The 21,664-nt window shown below is 51.1% G+C and overlaps 1 protein-coding gene across 1 annotated transcript in view; it reads left to right on the top strand.

Moving 5' to 3' along the window:
- LOC119979315 (collagen alpha-1(XVII) chain-like) overlaps nt 1–21,664 on the top strand; it is a 236,466-nt gene that overhangs the window by 76,829 nt on the left and 137,973 nt on the right. Inside the window, 5 exon segments of the mRNA XM_038821395.1 lie at nt 1,591–1,671; nt 6,151–6,228; nt 9,766–9,918; nt 16,052–16,132; nt 16,437–16,478. Coding sequence (XP_038677323.1) covers nt 1,591–1,671; nt 6,151–6,228; nt 9,766–9,918; nt 16,052–16,132; nt 16,437–16,478 — 435 coding nt within the window.

Here is a 21,664-nt window from a genome sequence, read left to right as displayed (position 1 = left end):
AAAAAAAAAAAAATAATCATTGGATACTCTAAATTTATACAAAAAAAGAGATGATTATAGGATTTAATAGAGCGAATAGACGGGGGTTGAAAGTTTTAAAATTGAACTGATAAAAATTTTTTGGGTAGAGTGTTAAGTGATATGGAATTAAGTTGGGTAAAGGGAGTTAATTGAATGGCAGACCAGGTTCGAGAGACTGAATGACCTCCCCACTGAAATATATACAATTTACATCATGGAAAGAGGCCATTGGAAATGTCTCATTCCCAAATCTCCTGGTCTCCTTTTATTTAATCTCCCCATTCATCTCATCTTCAATATTCTGAGTCCCTGCCTCAACCACGAATCTTCAACCACCAAGATTTCTCTGGAATTCCCCGCAGAATGAGCAGAGACATTGGGAAGACGGAATCCATTGTCTCCACACCTCAAACACCATTCCCCAGCTCCACCACCCTCCCACCGGAGTCCCTGAGCTGAGCTCCTGGTAACATGTCCACTCCGCAATCTAAGAACGCCTATTTCCACCTCGGTAACATTTGCTGTTTCCACCCCTGGCTCTGTTTATCTGTTGCTGAAACCCTCACCCACTCATTTGTTTATTTCTACACTTCACTACTCTAATCCTCTCTTCCCAACTTCCACCCTCTTCCCAACTTCCACCCTCTATCAGCTTTAGCCCATAATCTAACTTGCCCAAGTCCGGTTCATCTATTGCTTCCTGTGCTCGCTGACTTCCATAGACTCCTTGTTTGACAATCTTCCATTTTTAAAATTCTGACCCTTGTGTTTCAATCTCTCCATGGCCTTACCCATCTGTCCATTTTAATCTCCTCCAGCGCCACAACCCCATGAGATATCTGCACTTGTCAAATTCTGGCCTCTTAAACATTCCACAATAGGTTCTGCCTCCGGTTGCCTGGGAAAGTTCTGGAATTACGTCCCTAAACTCTGCTTCCCCACCTCTCTACCCTCCCTAACGACGCTTCTTAAAATGTATCTGCTTGACCAAACCTTTGGTGACCTATCCTAATATTTCCTTTGTGACTGTCTCAGATCCTGACTCTTGTGAAGTGCCTCAGGATATTTGACTACATAAATGCTGGTTGTTATTAAGCCTGACCCTTGACCCTACCCTGGGCCTGACAAGTGGTGGAGCTGATATCAGACCCCTAGTGGGAAGGTTGCGCATTGCTGTTGGGAGCCCCTGGGATTGCTCCTGTTCTGTGGCCTCATGTGGGAATCTCTAATCATCGTGAGGTCAGAATGTCAGAGCTGAAAGGTCACTTCAACCCTGATAAGGTTCAACTCCTGGTTGTTTGTGTCACTTGGCGCATTGGGATTGGCCTCGCACTAGAAACTGGACAATCACGGAATCAGGAACAATGGTGCAAGGCCAATGTGGCAATCCCATTCCTACTCTGTAATTGGCAATCCCATTCCTACTCTGTAATTGGCAATCCCATTCCTACTCTGTAATTGGCAATCCCATTCCTACTCTGTAATTGGCAATCCCATTCCTACTCTGTAATTGGCAATCCCATTCCTACTCTGCTCTAACCCTTTTTTAACGTTCTTTCTCGTTGATAGTTCAAGGAGTTCAGAATAATCTCACAACTACATCTGGCTTAGTCACCAGCAATACTCTGACCCAGACCAACTCTAACTCAGGTGAGTAATGGACCAATTATCACAACAGCACTCCTCACGCCAACAGCAGCAACTCTTTTCATGTCAGTGTGATCTTTACAGGATTAGGGAATAGCAGCAAAATGGAGTAACAGGGAATTGGGGTAACTGAGGAGGCGGTGTGGTCGTGGCATTATCACTGGACTAGTAAACCAGAGACCCAGAGTAATGCTCCTACTATCCCATAATCCTTTACATCATTGTTAATCAGAAATGTAACAATCTCTACCTTAAACATACTCAATGACTGAGTTTCCACAGCACTCTGGGATAGGAATTCAGAAAATTCACAACCCTCTGTGTAAAGAAACATCTCCTCATCTCGGTCTTCAGTAGCTTCCTCCTTATTTAGAAATTGTGCCCCCTGGTTCTAGACTCCCCAACCAGGGGAAACATCTTTGCCAGGATTCTACGAGCCTGCGCCAGGTCGGAGAATCGCCGGTGACACCGGAAATTCCCACCACGCCGCTCCGATGGCTGGGCCGACCGGAGAATCGCTGCCAGTCGCGCACACGCAGTCGACACGGCGCCGGTCGGGGGCCATTGAAAGAGGCCCCCGCGGCGATTCTCCGGGATCATCTGACCGAGTTCCACCGGTGTGGTTCCAACCTGGTTCCACCTGGCGGGCTACCGATCGGTGGGCGCGCATGATCCAAAAGGGGCCTACCTTCTTCCGCACGGACCGCTGTATCACTGCGCCATGTTGTGCGGCCCCGGTGCGGAAATGGCCACTGGCGAGGAAACGGCCGCCACGTGCATGCGCTGGCGAGGAAACGGCCGCCACGTGCATGCTCTGGCGAGGAAACGGCCGCCATGTGCATGCACTGGCGAGGAAACGGCCGCCACGTGCATGCACTGGCGAGGAAACGGCCACCACGTGCATGCACTGGCGAGGAAACGGCCGCCACGCTCACACGTGGACCCGCGCCGGCAGTGTAGGGCTGCGTATCGGCGCCGGAACTGCGTGGAGCACTCTGGTGCCGTGCTGGCCCCCTGAGGGCCACTAAATCGCTGGTCCAAGAGGCCCATTGACATCAGCGTGAAACACTCTGGTGTTTACGTCGGCGTCAACACTTAGCTGGGATTTTGGAGAATCTCGGCTCTCACCTGCATCTACCCTGTCTATTCCTTCGTATTTTGAAGATTTCAATAAGGTCCTTCGTACTTCACAGTTTCTAATCTCACCATTTAAGAAATACTCTGCACATCTCAGAGTCAGAAGTCTACAGCACAGAAAAGGCCCTTCAGCCCTTCAAGTCTGTGCCAATCAAAAACAACCACCTAACTATTTTAATCCCATTTCCCAGTCCGTGGCCCATAGCCGTGTCTGCCCTGGGATCGCAGGCACACATCTAAATACTTTGTCAATGTTATGAGGGTCTCTGCCTCCACCACCCTTTCAAGCAGCGAGTTCCAGACTCGCACCACCCTCTGGGTGAAAGGTTTTTCCTCAAATCCCCTGGAAGCACAATCCTTGATGTGCCCCAATCCTCACAGCCCGCCAACGTGGGTCTGACCCGTTTATTCCGACTTTGTTTTCTGCCTGTGAATCATACCTCAACCAATGCCAATATAGTGCCTCCTATTCTATGTGCTTTAATTTTCCCCACCATCCTCCTGTTAAACTTTATGAAAGCCTTCTGAAAACTCAAGTACAGTACATCCAGTAACTGCCCATTGTCAATTCTGTTAAACTTCTCGAATCACTCCAACAGGATCAACCATCAAACATGGATTTTTCCATTAATAAATCCATGTTAATGATGCCCAATCACACAATTATTGTCAGTATCCATTCAACACATCCTTTGTAACAGATTTTGCAGGAATAGACAGCACCTTCAGGAACTGCCCCCCAGTGAGAGTCAGCACCTTCAGGAACTGCCCCCCAGTGAGAGTCAGCACCTTCAGGAACTGTGCCCCAGTGAAAGTCAGCACCTTCAGGAACTGTGTCCCAGTGAGAGTCAGCACCTTCAGGAACTGTCCCCCAGTGAAAGTCAGCACCTTCAGGAACTGTACCCCAGTGAGAGTCAGCACCTTCAGGAACTGCCCCCCAGTGAGAGTCAGCACCTTCAGGAACTGTACCCCAGTGAGAGTCAGCACCTTCAGGAACTGTCCCCCAGTGAGAGTCAGCACCTTCAGGAACTGTGTCCCAGTGAGAGTCAGCACCTTCAGGAACTGTGCCCCAGTGAAAGTCAGCACCTTCAGGAACTGTGTCCCAGTGAGAGTCAGCACCTTCAGGAACTGTGTCCCAGTGAGAGTCAGCACCTTCAGGAACTGTCCCCCAGTGAGAGTCAGCACCTTCAGGAACTGTACCCCAGTGAGAGTCAGCACCTTCAGGAACTGTCCCCCAGTGAGAGTCAGCACCTTCAGGAACTGTACCCCAGTGAGAGTCAGCACCTTCAGGAACTGTGTCCCAGTGAGAGTCAGCACCTTCAGGAACTGTGTCCCAGTGAGAGTCAGCACCTTCAGGAACTGTGTCCCAGTGAGAGTCAGCACCTTCAGGAACTGTGTCCCAGTGAGAGTCAGCACCTTCAGGAACTGTGTCCCAGTGAGAGTCAGCACCTTCAGGGACTGTGTCCCAGTGAGAGTCAGCACCTACAGGAACTGTGTCCCAGTGAGAGTCAGCACCTTCAGGAACTGTGTCCCAGTGAGAGTCAGCACCTTCAGGAACTGTGTCCCAGTGAGAGTCAGCACCTTCAGGAACTGTGTCCCAGTGAGAGTCATGATGTGGAGATGCCGGCGTTGGACTGGGGTGAGCACAGTAAGAAGTCTTACAACACCAGGTTAAAGTCCAACAGGTTTGTTTCAAACACGAGCTTTCGGAGCACGGCTCCTTCTTCAGGTGAATGGAAAGGCTTGTTCCAGAAATGTTTATATAGACACAGTCAGAGATGCCCCGGAATGCGAGCACCTGCAGGCAATCAAATCATCAAAGATGCAGAGAGAGAGGTAACTCCAGGTTAAAGAGGTGTGAATTGTCCCAAGCCAGTTCAGTCGGTAGGCCTCTGCAAGTCCAGGCTTGTTGGTGGGGGCCGAATGTAATGCGACATGAATCCCAGATCCCGGTTGAGTCCGCATTCATGCGTGCGGAACTTAGCTATAAGTTTTTGCTCAGCAATTTTGCGTTGTCGCGTCTCCTGAAGGCCTCCTTGTAGAATGCTGACCCGGAGATCAGAGGCTGAATGTCCTTGACTGCTGAAGTGTTCCCCAACTGGAAGGGAACAGTCCTGCCTGTTGATAGTCGCACGATGCCCGTTTATTCGTTGTCGCAGTGTCTGCATGGTCTCGCCAATGTACCACGCTTCGGGACATCCTTTAACCTGGAGTTACCTCTCTCTCTGCATCTTTGATGATTTGATTGCCTGCAGGTGCTCGCATTCCGGGGCATCTCTGACTGTGTCTATATAAACATTTCTGGAACAAGCCTTTCCATTCACCTGAAGAAGGAGCCGTGCTCCGAAAGCTCGTGTTTGAAACAAACCTGTTGGACTTTAACCTGGTGTTGTAAGACTTCTTCCAGTGAGAGTCAGCACCTTCAGGAACTGTACCCCAGTGAGATTCAGCACCTTCAGGAACTGTACCCCAGTGAGAGTCAGCACCTTCAGGAACTATCCCCTAGTGAGAGTCAGCACCTTCAGGAACTGTCCCCCAGTGAGAGTCAGCATCTTCAGGGACTCTATCCCAGTGAGAGTCAGCACCTTCAGGGACTCTATCCCAGTGAGAGTCAGCACCTTCAGGAACTGTCCCCCAGTGAGAATCAGCATCTTCAGGGACTGTATCCCAGTGAGAGTCAGCACCTTCAGGAACTGTACCCCAGTGAGAGTCAGCACCTTCAGGAACTGTACCCCAGTGAGAGTCAGCACCTTCAGGAACTGTCCCCCAGTGAGAGTCAGCACCTTCAGGAACTGTCCCCCAGTGAGAATCAGCACCTTTAGGAACTGTGTCCCAGTGAGAGTTGGCATTTTGAGGTGTATTTGAGTCAAGGGGTGATTAAGTGGGCAGCACGGTAGCATTGTGGATAGCACAATCGCTTCACAGCTCCAGGGTCCCAGGTTCAATTCCGGCTTGGGTCACTTGGGTCTGTGCGGAGTCTGCACATCCTCCCCGTGTCTGCGTGGGTTTCCTCCGGGTGCTCCGGTTTCCTCCCACAGTCCAAAGATGTGCAGGTTAGGTGGATTGGCCATGATAAATTGCCCTTAGTGTCCAAAATTGCCCTTAGTGTTGGCTGGGGTTACTGGGTTATGGGAATAGGGTGGAGGTGTTAACCTTGGATAGGGTGCTCTTTCCAGGAGCCGGTGCAGACTCGATGGGCCGAATGGCCTCCTTCTGCACTGTAAATTCTATGAAATTCTATGAAGTCTATTAATTACGGGCTTCATTGTACCTCTGTGTTCTCACTGTGTTTATTTGATTCTGTTCTTGGTGCTGTGATGGTCAACGTTGCCGTTCCTCTCACAGTCTCTCCAGCGCTGGGAGTGCAGAAAAACCTTGTGGCGAATTCCAGCACTGTGACCACCGGCCAGACCAGTTCCACAGGTTGGTGCCAAACACTGTTATTCTGGAAAGCTGTTATACACCATTACCCCAGCAATCCCAGCACACCGATACACCAGCACACCGTTACCCCAGCACACCGTTACCCCAGCAATCCCAGCACACCGATACACCAGCACACCGATACCCCAGCAATCCCAGCACACCGATACACCAGCAATCCCAGCACACCCATACCCCAGCACACCGTTACCCCAGCAATCCCAGCACACCGATACCCCAGCAATCCCAGCACACCGATACACCAGCAATCCCAGCACACCGTTACCCCAGCACACCGTTACCCCAGCAATCCCAGCACACCCATACCCCAGCACACCGTTACCCCAGCAATCCCAGCACACCGTTACCCCAGCAATCCCAGCACACCGATACCCCAGCAATCCCAGCACACCCATACCCCAGCAATCCCAGCACACCCATACCCCAGCAATCCCAGCACACCCATACCCCAGCAATCCCAGCACACCGATACCCCAGCAATCCCAGCACACCCATACCCCAGCAATCCCAGCACACCGATACCCCAGCAATCCCAGCACACCGATACCCCAGCAATCCCAGCACACCCATACCCCAGCAATCCCAGCACACCGATACCCCAGCAATCCCAGCACACCGATACCCCAGCAATCCCAGCACACCCATACCCCAGCAATCCCAGCACACCGATATCCCAGCACACCGATACCCCAGCAATCCCAGCACACCCATACCCCAGCAATCCCAGCACACCGATATCCCAGCACACCGATACCCCAGCAATCCCAGCACACCCATACCCCAGCAATCCCAGCACACCGATACCCCAGCACACCGATACCCCAGCAATCCCAGCACACCGATACCCCAGCACACCGATACCCCAGCAATCCCAGCACACCCATACCCCAGCAATCCCAGCACACTGATACCCCAGCACACTGATACCCCAACAATCCCAGCACACTCATACCCCAGCAATCCCAGCACACCGATACCCCAGCAATTCCAGCACACCGTTACCCCAGCAATCCCAGCACACCGTTACCCCAGCAATTCCAGCACACCGATACCCCAGCACACCGATACCCCAGCAATCCCAGCACACCCACATCCCAGTACACCGATACCCCAGCAATCCCAGCACACCCACATCCCAGCACACCAATACCACAGCAATCCCAGCACACCGATACCCCAGCAATCCCAGCACACCGATACCCCAGCAATCCCAGCACACCGATACCCCAGCAATCCCAGCACACCGTTACCCCAGCAATCCCAGCACACCGACATCCCAGCAATCCCAGCACACCGTTACCCCAGCAATTCCAGCACACCCATACCCCAGCACACCGACATCCCAGCAATCCCAGCACACCAATACCCCAGCAATCCCAGCACACCGACATCCCAGCACACCGATACCCCAGCAATCCCAGCACACCCATACCCCAGCAATCTTAGCACACCGATACCCCAGCAATCCCAGCACACCGATACCCCAGCAATCCCAGCACACCATTACCCCAGCAATCCCAGCACACCGATACCCCAGCAATCCCAGCACACTGATACCCCAGCAATCCCAGCACACCATTACCCCAGCAATCCCAGCACACCGTTACCCCAGCAATCCCAGTACATCGATACCCCAGCAATCCCAGCACACCGTTACCCCAGCAATCACAGGACACCGACATCCCAGCAATCCCAGCACACCGATACCCCAGCACACCGATACCCCAGCAATCCCAGCACACCGTTACCCCAGCAATCACAGGACACCGACATCCCAGCAATCCCAGCACACCGATACCCCAGCAATCCCAGCACACTGGGTGGGGACTATGTTGTGTGTGTCAGGGTGGGTGGCGGGGGGTGTTATGTGTATCAGGGTGGGGACTGTGTGTGTTTCCGGGTGGGGACTGTGTGTGTATCAGGGTGGGGACTGTGTGTATCATAAGAACATAAGAACATAAGAACTAGGAGCAGGAGTAGGCCATCTGGCCCCTCGAGCCTGCTCCGCCATTCAATTAGATCATGGCTGATCTTTTGTGGACTCAGCTCCACTTTCCGGCCCGAACACCATAACCCTTAATCCCTTTATTCTTCAAAAAACTATCTATCTTTACCTTAAAAACATGTAATGAAGGAGCCTCAACTGCTTCACTGGGCAAGGAATTCCATAGATTCACAACCCTTTGGGTGAAGAAGTTCCTCCTAAACTCAGTCCTAATCAGGGTGGGGACTGTGTTGTGTGTATCAGGGTGGGGACTGTGTTGTGTGTATCAGGGTGGGGACTGTGTGTGTATCAGGATGGGGACTGTGTGGGTATGAGGGTGGGGACTGTGTGTGTATCAGGGTGGGGACTGTGTTGTGTGTATCAGGGTGGGGACTGTGTTGTGTGTATCAGGGTGGGGACTGTGTTGTGTGTATCAGGGTGGGGACTGCGTGTGTATCAGGGTGGGAACTGCGTGTGTATCAGGGTGGGGACTGTGTGTGTATCAGGGTGGGGACTGTGTTGTGTGTATCAGGGTGGGGACTGTGTGTGTAACAGGGTGGGGACTGTGTTGTGTGTATCAGGGTGGGGACTGTGTGTGTCTCAGGGTGGGGACTGTGTGTGTCTCAGGGTGGGGAATGTGTGTGTATCAGGGTGGGGACTGTGTGTGTATCAGGGTGGGGACTGTGTGTGTCTCAGGGTGGGGACTGTGTGTGTATCAGGGTGGGGACTGTGTGTCTAACAGGGTGGGGACTGTGTGTGTATCAGGGTGGGGACTGTGTGTGTATCAGGGTGGGGACTGTGTGTGCATCAGGGTGGGGACTGTGTGTGCATCAGGGTGGGGACTGTGTGTGTATCAGGGTGGGGACTGTGTGTGTATCAGGGTGGGGACTGTGTGTCTAACAGGGTGGGGAATGTGTGTGTATCAGGGTGGGGACTGTGTGTGTATCAGGGTGGGGACTGTGTGTGTATCAGGGTGGGGACTGTGTGTGTATCAGGGTGGGGACTGTGTGTGTATCAGGGTGGGGACAGTGTTGTGTGTAACAGGGTGGGGACTGTGTGTGTATCAGGGTGGGGACAGTGTGTATATCAGGGTGGGGACTGTGTGTGTATCAGGGTGGGGACTGTGTGTGTATCAGGGTGGGGACAGTGTTGTGTGTAACAGGGTGGGGACTGTGTGTGTATCAGGGTGGGGAATGTGTGTGTAACAGGGTGGGGACTGTGTGTGTATCAGGGTGGGGACTGTGTGTGTATCAGGGTGGGGAATGTGTGTGTAACAGGGTGGGGACTGTGTGTGTATCAGGGTGGGGACTGTGTGTGTATCAGGGTGGGGAATGTGTGTGTATCAGGGTGGGGAATGTGTGTGTAACAGGGTGGGGAATGTGTGTGTATCAGGGTGGGGACAGTGGGTGTATCAGGGTGGGGACTGTGTGTGTATCAGGGTGGGGACAGTGGGTGTATCAGGGTGGGGAATGTGTATGTCTCAGCAGGTGGTTGTTTCAGTCAGCCTCTATTCACAATGTTTCTCTCCACAGTGGGGACCACGGAAGCTGCGGACATTTTGCAGAAAGACTATAAATTCCTGCTGCTGGAGAAGGAAAATTCTCCTCCCAAGAAGGACACCGAGCTTCTGATCCTGAGCAAGGACACTGGCAAACTATTCTCCGGTGTTCCCAGCAGCTTCTCTGGTAATGCCCAAATGCACTCAGGGATCGACATTCCCGTATCCAGTCCCAGCTGCAGAGAAACCCAACGCAACCCTGAATCCAACCCCAGTCCCAATTCAACCCCAAACCTAACCCCGGACATAGCCCATTGCTAAAACAGCCCAATCTGCAATCCCGCAAACCCTCCTACTGTAACAACGGGATCAGGGTGGGCTCGGAATGAATAACTAGCTGTAGGGACTAGTCTGAATCAAGCAGGGATTCTGGATAGCTGAGGAAGAAGGAGGAGAGGAGAAAATGATTTATTCCAATGGTTATTATCACTGTCATCATTCGCTCCCGGGATTGAGGAGCGACAAATTCAGCCCATTAACTTAAATTGGGGAAAATCCGGACAATTTCAACTGGAATAAATTGTTTGCATGGAGATACTATTGTGAGAAGATTAAAGTAGACTCAAAGTTACAAAGGAAAATAAACTTTTGGAGAACAAAAAAAGTAAGCACGTACTGGGACTAGATATGGAAGTACAAGATGCAGATTCCTGCCGAATCGTCGCAGCTCCATGTGATAACAACGCAGTTCCCTTAACCCTTCACCCCCATTTCCCCCTACAACCCCCTCAGCCTCTTACCCCCCCCATTTGCCACCTTGCACCCCATTGCCCGCTCCCCCTCATCCCTTTAATCCCTTGCCTACCCTTGCTGCCTGCATCTCCTTCACCCCTTACCCATTCAACCCCTGCAACTCCGTTGCCCATGCACTCCCCTCACCCTTTGAGCCCGACACACTTTAAGCCCCTTCGACGCTCTCACCTCTGTGTCAGACCCAAGGCAGGCCAGCAGCACGGTTCAGTTCCCGTACCAGCCTCCCCGAACAGACGCTGGAATGTGGCGACTAGGGGTTTTTCACAGTAACTTCATTATAAGCAATTTTCATTTTCATTTCATTTCATTTCCCAGATCCCCGCTCCTCTCTTATGTTACAACCCCTTAGCTGAACAATTTGTTTGTTATTTACGGCACAGAAAGAGGCCATTCTGCCCATTTTGTCTGCACCAACTCCCAAAATAGCTACCCAGATAATCCCATTCTCTATCTCCTTAACCCTCGAAATTAATCCCTTTGAAATATATATCCAGCTCTCTTTTGAAACCTCCTATGGAATCCACCTCCTCCACTCTCCCAGGCAGCACATTCCAAACCCCAACAACTCTGAGTAAAGAGTTTTCTCCTCATCCCACTCCGAGCTCTCTCGCTGACCATTTGGAAATGATGGCCCCCAGTCACTGACATACCAACCAGTGGGAACAGGATATCCTTCTATACCCTGTCAAAATTGTTCAGCATTGTGAACATCTCAATAAGGTCGCCTCTTAATCTTCTCTGCTCCAAGGAGAACCAGCCCAATTTCTCCAATCTTTCCCTGGATCTAAAATTCCTCATTCCTTGAATCATTCTAGTAAATCTCCTTTGCTCTCTCTCCAGGGCTTTAACAAGCTTCCCTTAAATAAGGTGCCCAGAACTGAACACAATATTCCAAATGTGTTCTGACCAATGATTTGTAGAGGTACAGCATCACGTCCTTGCTTTTATACTCTCTGCCTTTATTTATAAACCCAAGGATGCTCTAAGCCTTCTCAACAACTGTTTCAACTTGTCTGGCCACCTTCAGATAATGATGCACTTGAACCCCGAGGTCCCTCTGCTCCTGTATTCCCCTCAATGTTGTACCATTGAGCCTGTATTGTCTCCCCATGTTCCTTCTCCCAAAATGCATTACCTCACATTTTGCTGCATTGACGTTAATCTGCCAGGTGTCTGCCCATTTGGCCAACTTGTCAATGTCCCTCTGAAGTCGCTCAGCTTCATCCCCACAATTCACTATTCTCCCTCGCTTTGCATCATCTGCAAATTTAGAGATTTTGCCCTCAACCCCCATCCAATTTCCCAGCACTTGGCCCATAGCTGTGTCTGCCCTGGGATCGCAGGCACACATCTAAATACTTTGTAAATGCTGTGAGGGTCTCTGCCTCCACCACCCTTTCAGGCAGCGAGTTCCAGACTCCCACCACCCTCTGGGTGAAAGGTTTTCCCTCACATCCCCTCTAAACCTCCTGCTCCTTACCGTAAATCTCTGCCCCCTGGCCATTGATCCCTTCACCAAGGGGAAAGGTTTCTTCCTGCCTACTCTATCTATGCCCCTCATCATTTTATACACCTCAGTCATGTCCCCCCTCAGTCTCCTCTGCTCCAAGGAAAACAATCCCAGTCTATCCAATCTCTCTTCATAACTAAAACTCTCCAGCCCAGGCAACATCCTGGTAAATCCCCTCTGCACCCTTTCCAGTGGCTATCACATCCCTCCTATAATGTGGATTCCAGAACTGCACACAATACTCGAGCTGTGGCCTAACCAATGTTTTACACAGTTCCAACATAACCTCCCTGCTCTTAAACCCTATGCCTCGGCTAAAAAAGGCAAGTTTACCATCTGCCTTCTTAACCACTGTATCCACCTGCTCTGCTACCTTAACGGACTGGTGTACATGCACACCAAGGTCCCTCTGACCCTCGGTGCTTCCCAGGGTTCTGCCGTTTATCCTGTATTCCCTTTGCCTTGTTTGTCCTGCCCAAGTGCATCACCTCACACTTATCCACATTGAATTCCATTTGCCACTGATCAGCCCATCTGACCAGCCCGTCGATATCCTCCTGTAATCGAAGGCTCTCCTCCTCACTATTTACCACCCCACCAATTTTTGTATCATCAGCAAACTTACTGATCAACCCTCCTACATTAATGTCTGAATCATTTATATAAACCACAAACAGCAAAGGCCCCAACACTGACCCCTGTGGGACCCCAACACTGATCCCTGCGGGACCCCAACACTGATCCCTGCGGGACCCCGACACTGATCCCTGTGGGACCCCAACACTGATCCCTGTGGGACCCCAACACTGATCCCTGTGGGACCCCAACACTGATCCCTGTCCCCAACACTGATCCCTGTGGGACCCCAACACTGATCCCTGTGGGACCCCAACACTGATCCCTGTCCCCAACACTGATCCCTGTGGGACCCCAACACTGATCCCTGCGGGACCCCAACACTGATCCCTGTCCCCAACACTGATCCCTGTGGGACCCCAACACTGATCCCTGTGGGACCCCAACACTGATCCCTGTCCCCAACACTGATCCCTGTCCCCAACACTGATCCCTGTGGGACCCCAACACTGATCCCTGTGGGACCCCAACACTGATCCCTGTCCCCAACACTGATCCCTGTCCCCAACACTGATCCCTGTGGGACCCCAACACTGATCCCTGTGGGACCCCAACACTGATCCCTGTCCCCAACACTGATCCCTGTGGGACCCCAACACTGATCCCTGTGGGACCCCAACACTGATCCCTGTCCCCAACACTGATCCCTGTCCCCAACACTGATCCCTGTGGGATCCCAACACTGATCCCTGTGGGACCCCAACACTGATCCCAGCGAGACCCCAACACTGATCCCTGTCCCCAACACTGATCCCTGTCCCCAACACTGATCCCTGTGGGACCCCAACACTGATCCCTGTGGGACCCCAACACTGATCCCTGTCCCCAACACTGATCCCTGTGGGACCCCAACACTGATCCCTGTGGGACCCCAACACTGATCCCTGTGGGACCCCAACACTGATCCCTGTGGGACCCCAACACTGATCCCTGCGGGACCCCAACACTGATCCCTGTGGGACCCCAACACTGATCCCTGTGGGACCCCAACACTGATCCCTGTGGGACCCCAACACTGATCCCTGCGGGACCCCAACACTGATCCCTGCGGGACCCCGACACTGATCCCTGTGGGACCCCAACACTGATCCCTGTCCCCAACACTGATCCCTGTGGGACCCCAACACTGATCCCTGTCCCCAACACTGATCCCTGTCCCCAACACTGATCCCTGTGGGATCCCAACACTGATCCCTGTGGGACCCCAACACTGATCCCAGCGAGACCCCAACACTGATCCCTGTGGGACCCCAACACTGATCCCTGTGGGACCCCAACACTGATCCCTGTGGGACCCCAACACTGATCCCTGTGGGACCCCAACACTGATCCCTGTGGGACCCCAACACTGATCCCTGTCCCCAACACTGATCCCTGTGGGACCCCAACACTGATCCCTGTGGGACCCCAACACTGATCCCTGTTCCCAACACTGATCCCTGTGGGACCCCAACACTGATCCCTGTGGGACCCCAACACTGATCCCTGTGGGACCCCAACACTGATCCCTGCGGGACCCCAACACTGATCCCTGCGGGACCCCAACACTGATCCCTGTGGAACCCCAACACTGATCCCTGTGGGACCCCAACACTGATCCCTGTGGGACCCCAACACTGATCCCTGTCCCCAACACTGATCCCTGTCCCCAACACTGATCCCTGTGGGACCCCAACACTGATCCCTGTCCCCAACACTGATCCCTGTCCCCAACACTGATCCCTGCGGGACCCCAACACTGATCCCTGCGGGACCCCAACACTGATCCCTGGGGGACCCCAACACTGATCCCTGTGGGACCCCAACACTGATCCCTGTGGGACCCCAACACTGATCCCTGTGGGACCCCAACACTGATCCCTGCGGGGCCCCAACACTGATCCCTGTGGGACCCCAACACTGATCCCTGTGGGACCCCAACACTGATCCCTGTCCCCAACACTGATCCCTGTGGGACCCCAACACTGATCCCTGTGGGACCCCAACACTGATCCCTCTCCCCAACACTGATCCCTGTGGGACACCAACACTGATCCCTGCGGGACCCCAACACTGATCCCTGCGGGACCCCAACACTGATCCCTGTCCCCAACACTGATCCCTGTCCCCAACACTGATCCCTGTGGGACCCCAACACTGATCCCTGTGGGACCCCAACACTGATCCCTGCAGAACCCCAACACTGATCCCTGTGGGACCCCAACACTGATCCCTGCGGGACCCCAACACTGATCCCTGCGGGACCCCAACACTGATCCCTGCGGGACCCCAACACTGATCCCTGCGGGACCCCAACACTGATCCCTGCGGGACCCCAACACTGATCCCTGCGGGACCCCAACACTGATCCCTGCGGGACCCCAACACTGATCCCTGCGGGACCCCAACACTGATCCCTGCGGGACCCCAACACTGATCCCTGCGGGGCCCCAACACTGATCCCTGCGGGACCCCAACACTGATCCCTGTGGGACCCCACTGGACACAGGCTTCCAGTCAGAAAAACACCTCTCACCCATCACCCTCTGCTTCCTGCCACGCAGCCAATTCTGGATCCAATTTGCCAAATTTCCTTGGATCCCATTGGCTCTGACCTTCGCTGCCAGTCTCCCATGTGGGGCCTTATTACAGGCCTTGCTGAAGTCCAAGTAGACCACGTCAAATACATTACCCTCATCTACACAACTGGCTCACCTCTTTGTAAAACTCAATCAAGTTGGTCAGACATGACCTCCCCTTAACAAAACCATGCTGACTGTTCTTGATTCATCCCTACCTCTCCAAATGCAGATTAATTCTGTCTCTCAGAATTGGTTCCAATAGTTTCCCCACCATTGAGGTTAGACTGATTGGTCTGTAGTTTCCTGGTTTATCCCTCCTCCCTTCTTGAATAATGGTACCACATTGACTATCCTCCAGTCCCCCGGCACCTCTCCTGTGGCCAGAGAGGAATTGTAAACCATTGCCAGCGCCCCTGCTATTTCCTCCCTTGCCTCACTCAGCAGCCTGGGATACATTTCATCTGGGCCTGGAGATTTGTCTACTTTAAAGCCTGCCAGACTACTCAGAACCTGCTCTCTGTCTGTGTTAATCTCTTTAATTTTATTACAGTCCTTCTCCCTGATTTCTGTACCCACACCGTCCCTCTCAATAGTGAACACCGACACAAAGTATTCATTTCGAAACCTACCTCCATCCTCCGGCTCCACACACACATTACCCTGTGATCCTGGATTTGTTCCCTGTGGGCACAGACTGATGGTGCCACAAATAGAATGGAGAAGTTGATGTAAAATATGAAGTGTGCACTTTGCGCTGTGAAACTCTGCAGTTTAATCTGATAACGGTCTGTCTTTCACAGTGGCTACAACAGATGGCACATTGAAGCAAGGGCAGGTATTTTCACATGACACAGCATCAGGAGTCAGGGCTCAAACGAACGGTAAGTGGAGGGTAGACTGGATAATGCAGGGGAATGGGTGCAGTTTGGGAAGCCTGTAGCAATGACTAAGATCTCCAGTTTATATTTCACAAAACCGGTAACCTGTTGCAAATCAATCATTTCAGAGTTCAATTAAAGCTTCAATCTTTCTACAATCTCTGTCTGATTCTCTCCCTCTCTCTCTGTCTCTTTTTCTCTCTATCTGACACTTTCTATCACTCTGTCTCTAACATTCTCTCTATCATTCTCTGATACTGTTGCCTGTTCACTGGAGAGATAAATATTCCTGTTTCTGTTTGTCCAGGAGCTTTGAAAATGTCAACTAAGGACAAGGCAACATACGCAGGTGAGTGAACTTTGCTCCCGTTGTGGTGAGATGCGGTAACAATTGAAGGCACGGTAGGTGCTAATGTAAAAAGTGCAAACACCTTGTTTATAATCACAGAACGATATGGCACAGAAATGGGTCACTCGGCCCTCATGCCTGTGACGGCTCTGTGAAAGAGTTATTCAATTAATAGCGCACCCCGCTCTTTCCCCATCAATCTTCTATTTTCTCCTCAGTATTTGTTCAATTTCTCTTTGAGAGTTACTGCTTCCATCTCCCTTCCAGGTTGGCATGTCCCAGATCACAACTCATGTAAAACATGCTCCTCAGCCGCCTCCTCTGGCTCCTTTCAGACTTATTTTAAATCTGTGTCCCTTTGGTTACCAACCCTCCTCCCACTGGAAACATTCTCTCCTTATTTTCTCCCCAAGCCATTCATGGTCTGAAGCATAGAATGTCAGGGAATGGCAACTGGAGGAGGCCATTCAGCCCTTCGAGCCTGCTCTGCCATTCATTATGATCATGGCTGATCATCCAATTCAGTAACCAGTCCCCACCTTCCCCCCAAATCCTCTGATCTCTTTACCCCCAAGAGCTGTATCTAACTTGTTCGGATACCGGACCAGACCATAACTTTTGTCAGGATACCGGATGAGAATCTCAAATATTTTTTCTATTTGTAAAACTGTGAGGGAAGGATACTTCACCCCGGGAGTGATGACTCTGACCAATAGGAATCTTTTACGTGAAAACAAACTTTAATTTAAACACAGAATTGCCCACAACAACATCAAAGAAACTAGCGTTACAATGATCAGTTAAACAATTCTTAAACACAAAGAAAACCTTCAACGTACCATCTATACTTGCTACTAACTCAAATGAAGCAACCCAATACTGTCCAAATGCCACTTCTAAGTAAAGTTAACAAATAGATTCTTGCTTAGATGTGTCGAGACGTTTGGAGAGAGTCGTTCAGGAGCAGAACCAGTACACTTCTGCTCACCCAGCAGTGTTTGGTGAAACTGCTGCTCAACTTAAAATCCTTCTGTCTTGTCAGACTCAAATCCTATGGCAAACTGCAAAATTACAGACTGCCTTGGCTCCTCCCATTAATTACATCATCTGTATCCCTGATCTGCTCAGCTAGGACTAAATACAACCTCTCAAATGATCTACTCTCCAGGGAATCTCGAGCAATCAAAACAACATCCCATTAACCATATATAAAACAAGCAAATGGTTAGAACCAATCATGACCTTATCTTTTACAACTTGTTAATTACAGCTTTATCAGATACACAGTCTGGAAATGCTTAACCTGGGTTCTTTAATAACATTACTGCAATAAATATATACCTCAACCCACGGTGACCTGGCCCTTGATTGGGGCTCATCGATCTGCCGGTGAGCTTGTGCCTTGGGGGCATTCCTTCCCTCCCCGCCGGCCTGTGTAAAGCTCCGCCATGGCCGGCGCGGAGAAGAAACCCCCTGCTCGTGTGCAGGAATCACGGCAGCGGTTCTGGGAACATGTTGGCGCTCCTGCGCATGTGCCAGCTCGCGCCGGCTAGCGGAGACCCTTTGGCGCCGGTTGGCGCTGCGCCAACCACTCCAACGCCGGCCTAGCCCCCGAAGGTGCGGAGGATTCCGGGCGGCCCGATGCTGGAGTGGTTCACGCCACTCTTTGGCCCCGGTACGGCCCGCCCGCCGGATAGCGGAGAATCCGGGCAGTGCTGTTCAGTGAATTGGACATTCTGAATTCTCCTATCCAATAGCCACTTGAAGGTCCCTAACTTTTCCGACTCAACTACTTCCACAGGCAGTGCATTCCATGCCCCCACTACTCTCTGGGTAAAGAACCTCCCTCTGACATCCGCCCTATATCTTCCACCATTCACCTGAAATTTATGTCCCCTTGTAATGGTGTGTTCCACCCGGGGGGAAAGTCTCTGACTGTCTACTCTATATAGTCCCCTGATCATCTTATAAACCTCTATCAAGTCGCCCCTCATCCTTCTCCATTCTAATAAGAAAAGGCCTAGCACCCTCAACCTTTCCTCGTATGACCTCCTCTCCATTCCAGGCAACATCCTGGTAAATCTCCTTTGCACCTTTTCCAAAGCTTCCACATCCTTCCTAAAATGAGGCGACCAGAACTGCACAGTACTCCAAATGTGGCCTGACCAAGGTTTTGTACAGCTGCATCATCATCTCACGGCTCTTAAATTCAATCCCTCTGCTAATGAACGCTAGCACACCATAGGCTTTCTTCACAGCTCTATCCACTTGAGTGGCAACTTTCAAAGATCTATGAACATAGACCCCAAGATCTCTCTGCTCCTCCACATTGCCAAAACCCTACCGTTAACCCTGTATTCCGCATTCATATTTGACCTTCCAAAATGGACATCCTCACACTTTTCAGGGTTAAACTCCATCTGCCACTTCTTAGCCCAGCTCTGCATCCTATCTATGTCTCTTTGCAGCCGACAACAGCCCTCCTCACTATCCACAACTCCACCAATCTTCGTATCATCTGCAAATTTACTGACCCACCCTTCAACTCCCTCATCCAAGTCGTTAATGAAAATCACAAACAGCAGAGGACCCAGAACTGATCCCTGCGGTACGCCACTGATAACTGGGCTCCAGGCTGAATATTTGCCATCCACCACCACTCTCTGTCTTCTATCGGTTAGCCAGTTCGTTATCCAACTGGCCAAATTTCCCACTATCCCATGGCTCCTTACTTTCTGCATAAGCCTACCATGGGGAACCTTATCAAATGCCTTACTAAAATCCATGTACACCACATCCACTGCTTTACCTGCATCCACATGCTTGGTCACCTCCTCAAAGAATTCAATAAGACTTGTGAGGCAAGAACTACCCCTCACAAATCCGTGCTGACTATCCCTAATCAAATACTGTCTTTCCAGATACTCGGAAATCCTATCCCTCAGTACCCTTTCCATTACTTTGCCTACCACCGAAGTAAGACTAACTGGCCTTTAATTCCCAGGGTTATCCCGATTCCCTTTTTTGAACAGGGGCATGACATTCGCCACTCTCCAATCCTCTGGTACCACCCCTGTTGACAGTGAGGATGAAAAGATCATTGCCAACGGCTCTGCAATTTCATCTCTTGCTTCCCATAGAATCCTTGGATATATCCCGTCAGGCCCGGGGGACTTGTCTATCCTCAAGTTTTTCAAAATGCCAGACACATCTTCCTTCCTAACACATATCTCCTTGAGCTTACCAGTCTGTTTCACACTGTCCTCTCCAACAATATGGCCTCTCTCATTCATAAATACTGAAGAAAAGTACTTGTTCAAGACCTCTCCTATCTCTTCAGACTCAATACACAATCTCCCGTTACTGTCCTTGATCGGACCCACCCTCGCTCTAGTCATTCTCATATTTCTCACATATGTGTAAAAGGCCTTGGGGTTTTCCTTTATCCTACCTGCCAAAGATTTTTCATGCCCTCTCTTAGCTCTCCTAATCCCTTTCCCCAGTTCCCTCCTGGCTATCTTGTATCCCTCAAGCGCCCTGTCTGAACCTTGTTTCCTCAGCCTTACATAAGTCTCCTTCTTCCTCTTAACAAGACATTCAACCTCTCTTGTCAACCATGGTTCCCTCACTCGGCCATCTCTTCCCTGCCTGACAGGGACATACATATCAAAGACACGCAGTACCTGTTCCTTGAACAAGTTCCATATTTCACTTGTGTCCTTCCCTGACAGCCTATGTTCCCAACTTATGCACTTCAGTTCTTGTCTGATAGCATCGTATTTACCCTTCCCCCAATTGTAAACCTTGCCCTGTTGCATGCACCTATCCCTCTCCATTACTAAAGTGAAAGTCACAGAATTGTGGTCACTACCTCCAAAATGCTCCCCCACTAACAAATCTATCACCTGCCCTGGTTCATTACCAAGTATCAAATCCAATATGGCCTCCCCTCTGGTCGGACAATCTACATACTGTGTTAGAAAAGCTTCCTGGGCACACTGCACAAACACCACCCCACCCAAACTATTTGATCTAAAGAGTTTCCACTCAATGTTTGGGAAGTTGAAGTCACCAATGACTACTACCCTGTGACTTCTGCACCTTTCCAAAATCTGTTTCCCAATCTGTTCCTCCACATCTCTGCTGCTATTGGGGGGCCTATAGAAAACTCTCAACAAGGTGACTGCTCCTTTCCTATTTCTAACTTCGACCCATATTACCTCAGTAGGCAGATCCTCCTCGAACTGCCTTCCTGCAGCTGTTATACTATCTCTAATTAACAATGCCACCCCCCCCCCACCTCTTTTACCATCCTCCCTAATCTTGTTGAAACATCTATAACCAGGGACCTCCAACAACCATTTCTGCCCCTCTTCTATCCAAGTTTCCGTGATGGCCACCACATCGTAGTCCCAAGTACCGATCCATGCCTTACGTTCACCCACCTTATTCCTGATGCTTCTTGCGTTGAAGTATACACACTTCAACCCATCTCCTTGCCTGCAAGTACTCTCCTTTGTCAGTGTTACCTTCCCCACTGCGTCACTACACACTTTGACATCCTGAACATCGGCTACCTTAGTTGCTGGACTACAGATCCGGTTCCCATTCCCCTGCCAAATTAGTTTAAACCCTCCCGAAGACGACTAGAAAACCTTCCCCCCAGGATATTGGTGCCCCTCTGGTTCGGATGCAACCCGTCCTGCTTGTACAGGTCCCACCTTCCCCAGAATGCGCTCCAATTATCCAAATACCTGAAGCCCTCCCTCCTACACCATTCCTGCAGCCACGTGTTCAACTGCACTCTCTCCCTATTCCTAGCCTCGCTATCACGTGGCACCGGCAACAAACCAGAGATGCCAACTCTGTCTGTCCTGGGCTTTAACTTCCAGCCTAACTCCCTAAACATGTTTATTACATCCACACCCCTTTTCCTACCTACGTCGTTGGCACCAATGTGCACCACGACTTCTGGCTGCTCACCCTCCCCCTTAAGGATCCTGAAGACACGATCCGAGACATCCCTGGCACCCGGGAGGCAACATACCTTCCAGGAGTCTCACTCGCGACCACAGAATCTCCAATCTATTGCCCTAACCATTGAGTCTCCTATCACTATTCCTTTTCTATTCTCCCCCCTTCCATCATCCAAAACGATATACTTGTTTTGAAGGGGAACGGCCACG

The sequence above is a fragment of the Scyliorhinus canicula genome, chromosome 16, assembly GCF_902713615.1.
Source record: "Scyliorhinus canicula chromosome 16, sScyCan1.1, whole genome shotgun sequence".
NCBI lineage: Eukaryota > Metazoa > Chordata > Chondrichthyes > Carcharhiniformes > Scyliorhinidae > Scyliorhinus > Scyliorhinus canicula.
The sequence above is the reverse complement of the archived record's forward strand: the minus strand, read 5'-3'. Positions and strand labels throughout refer to the sequence as shown.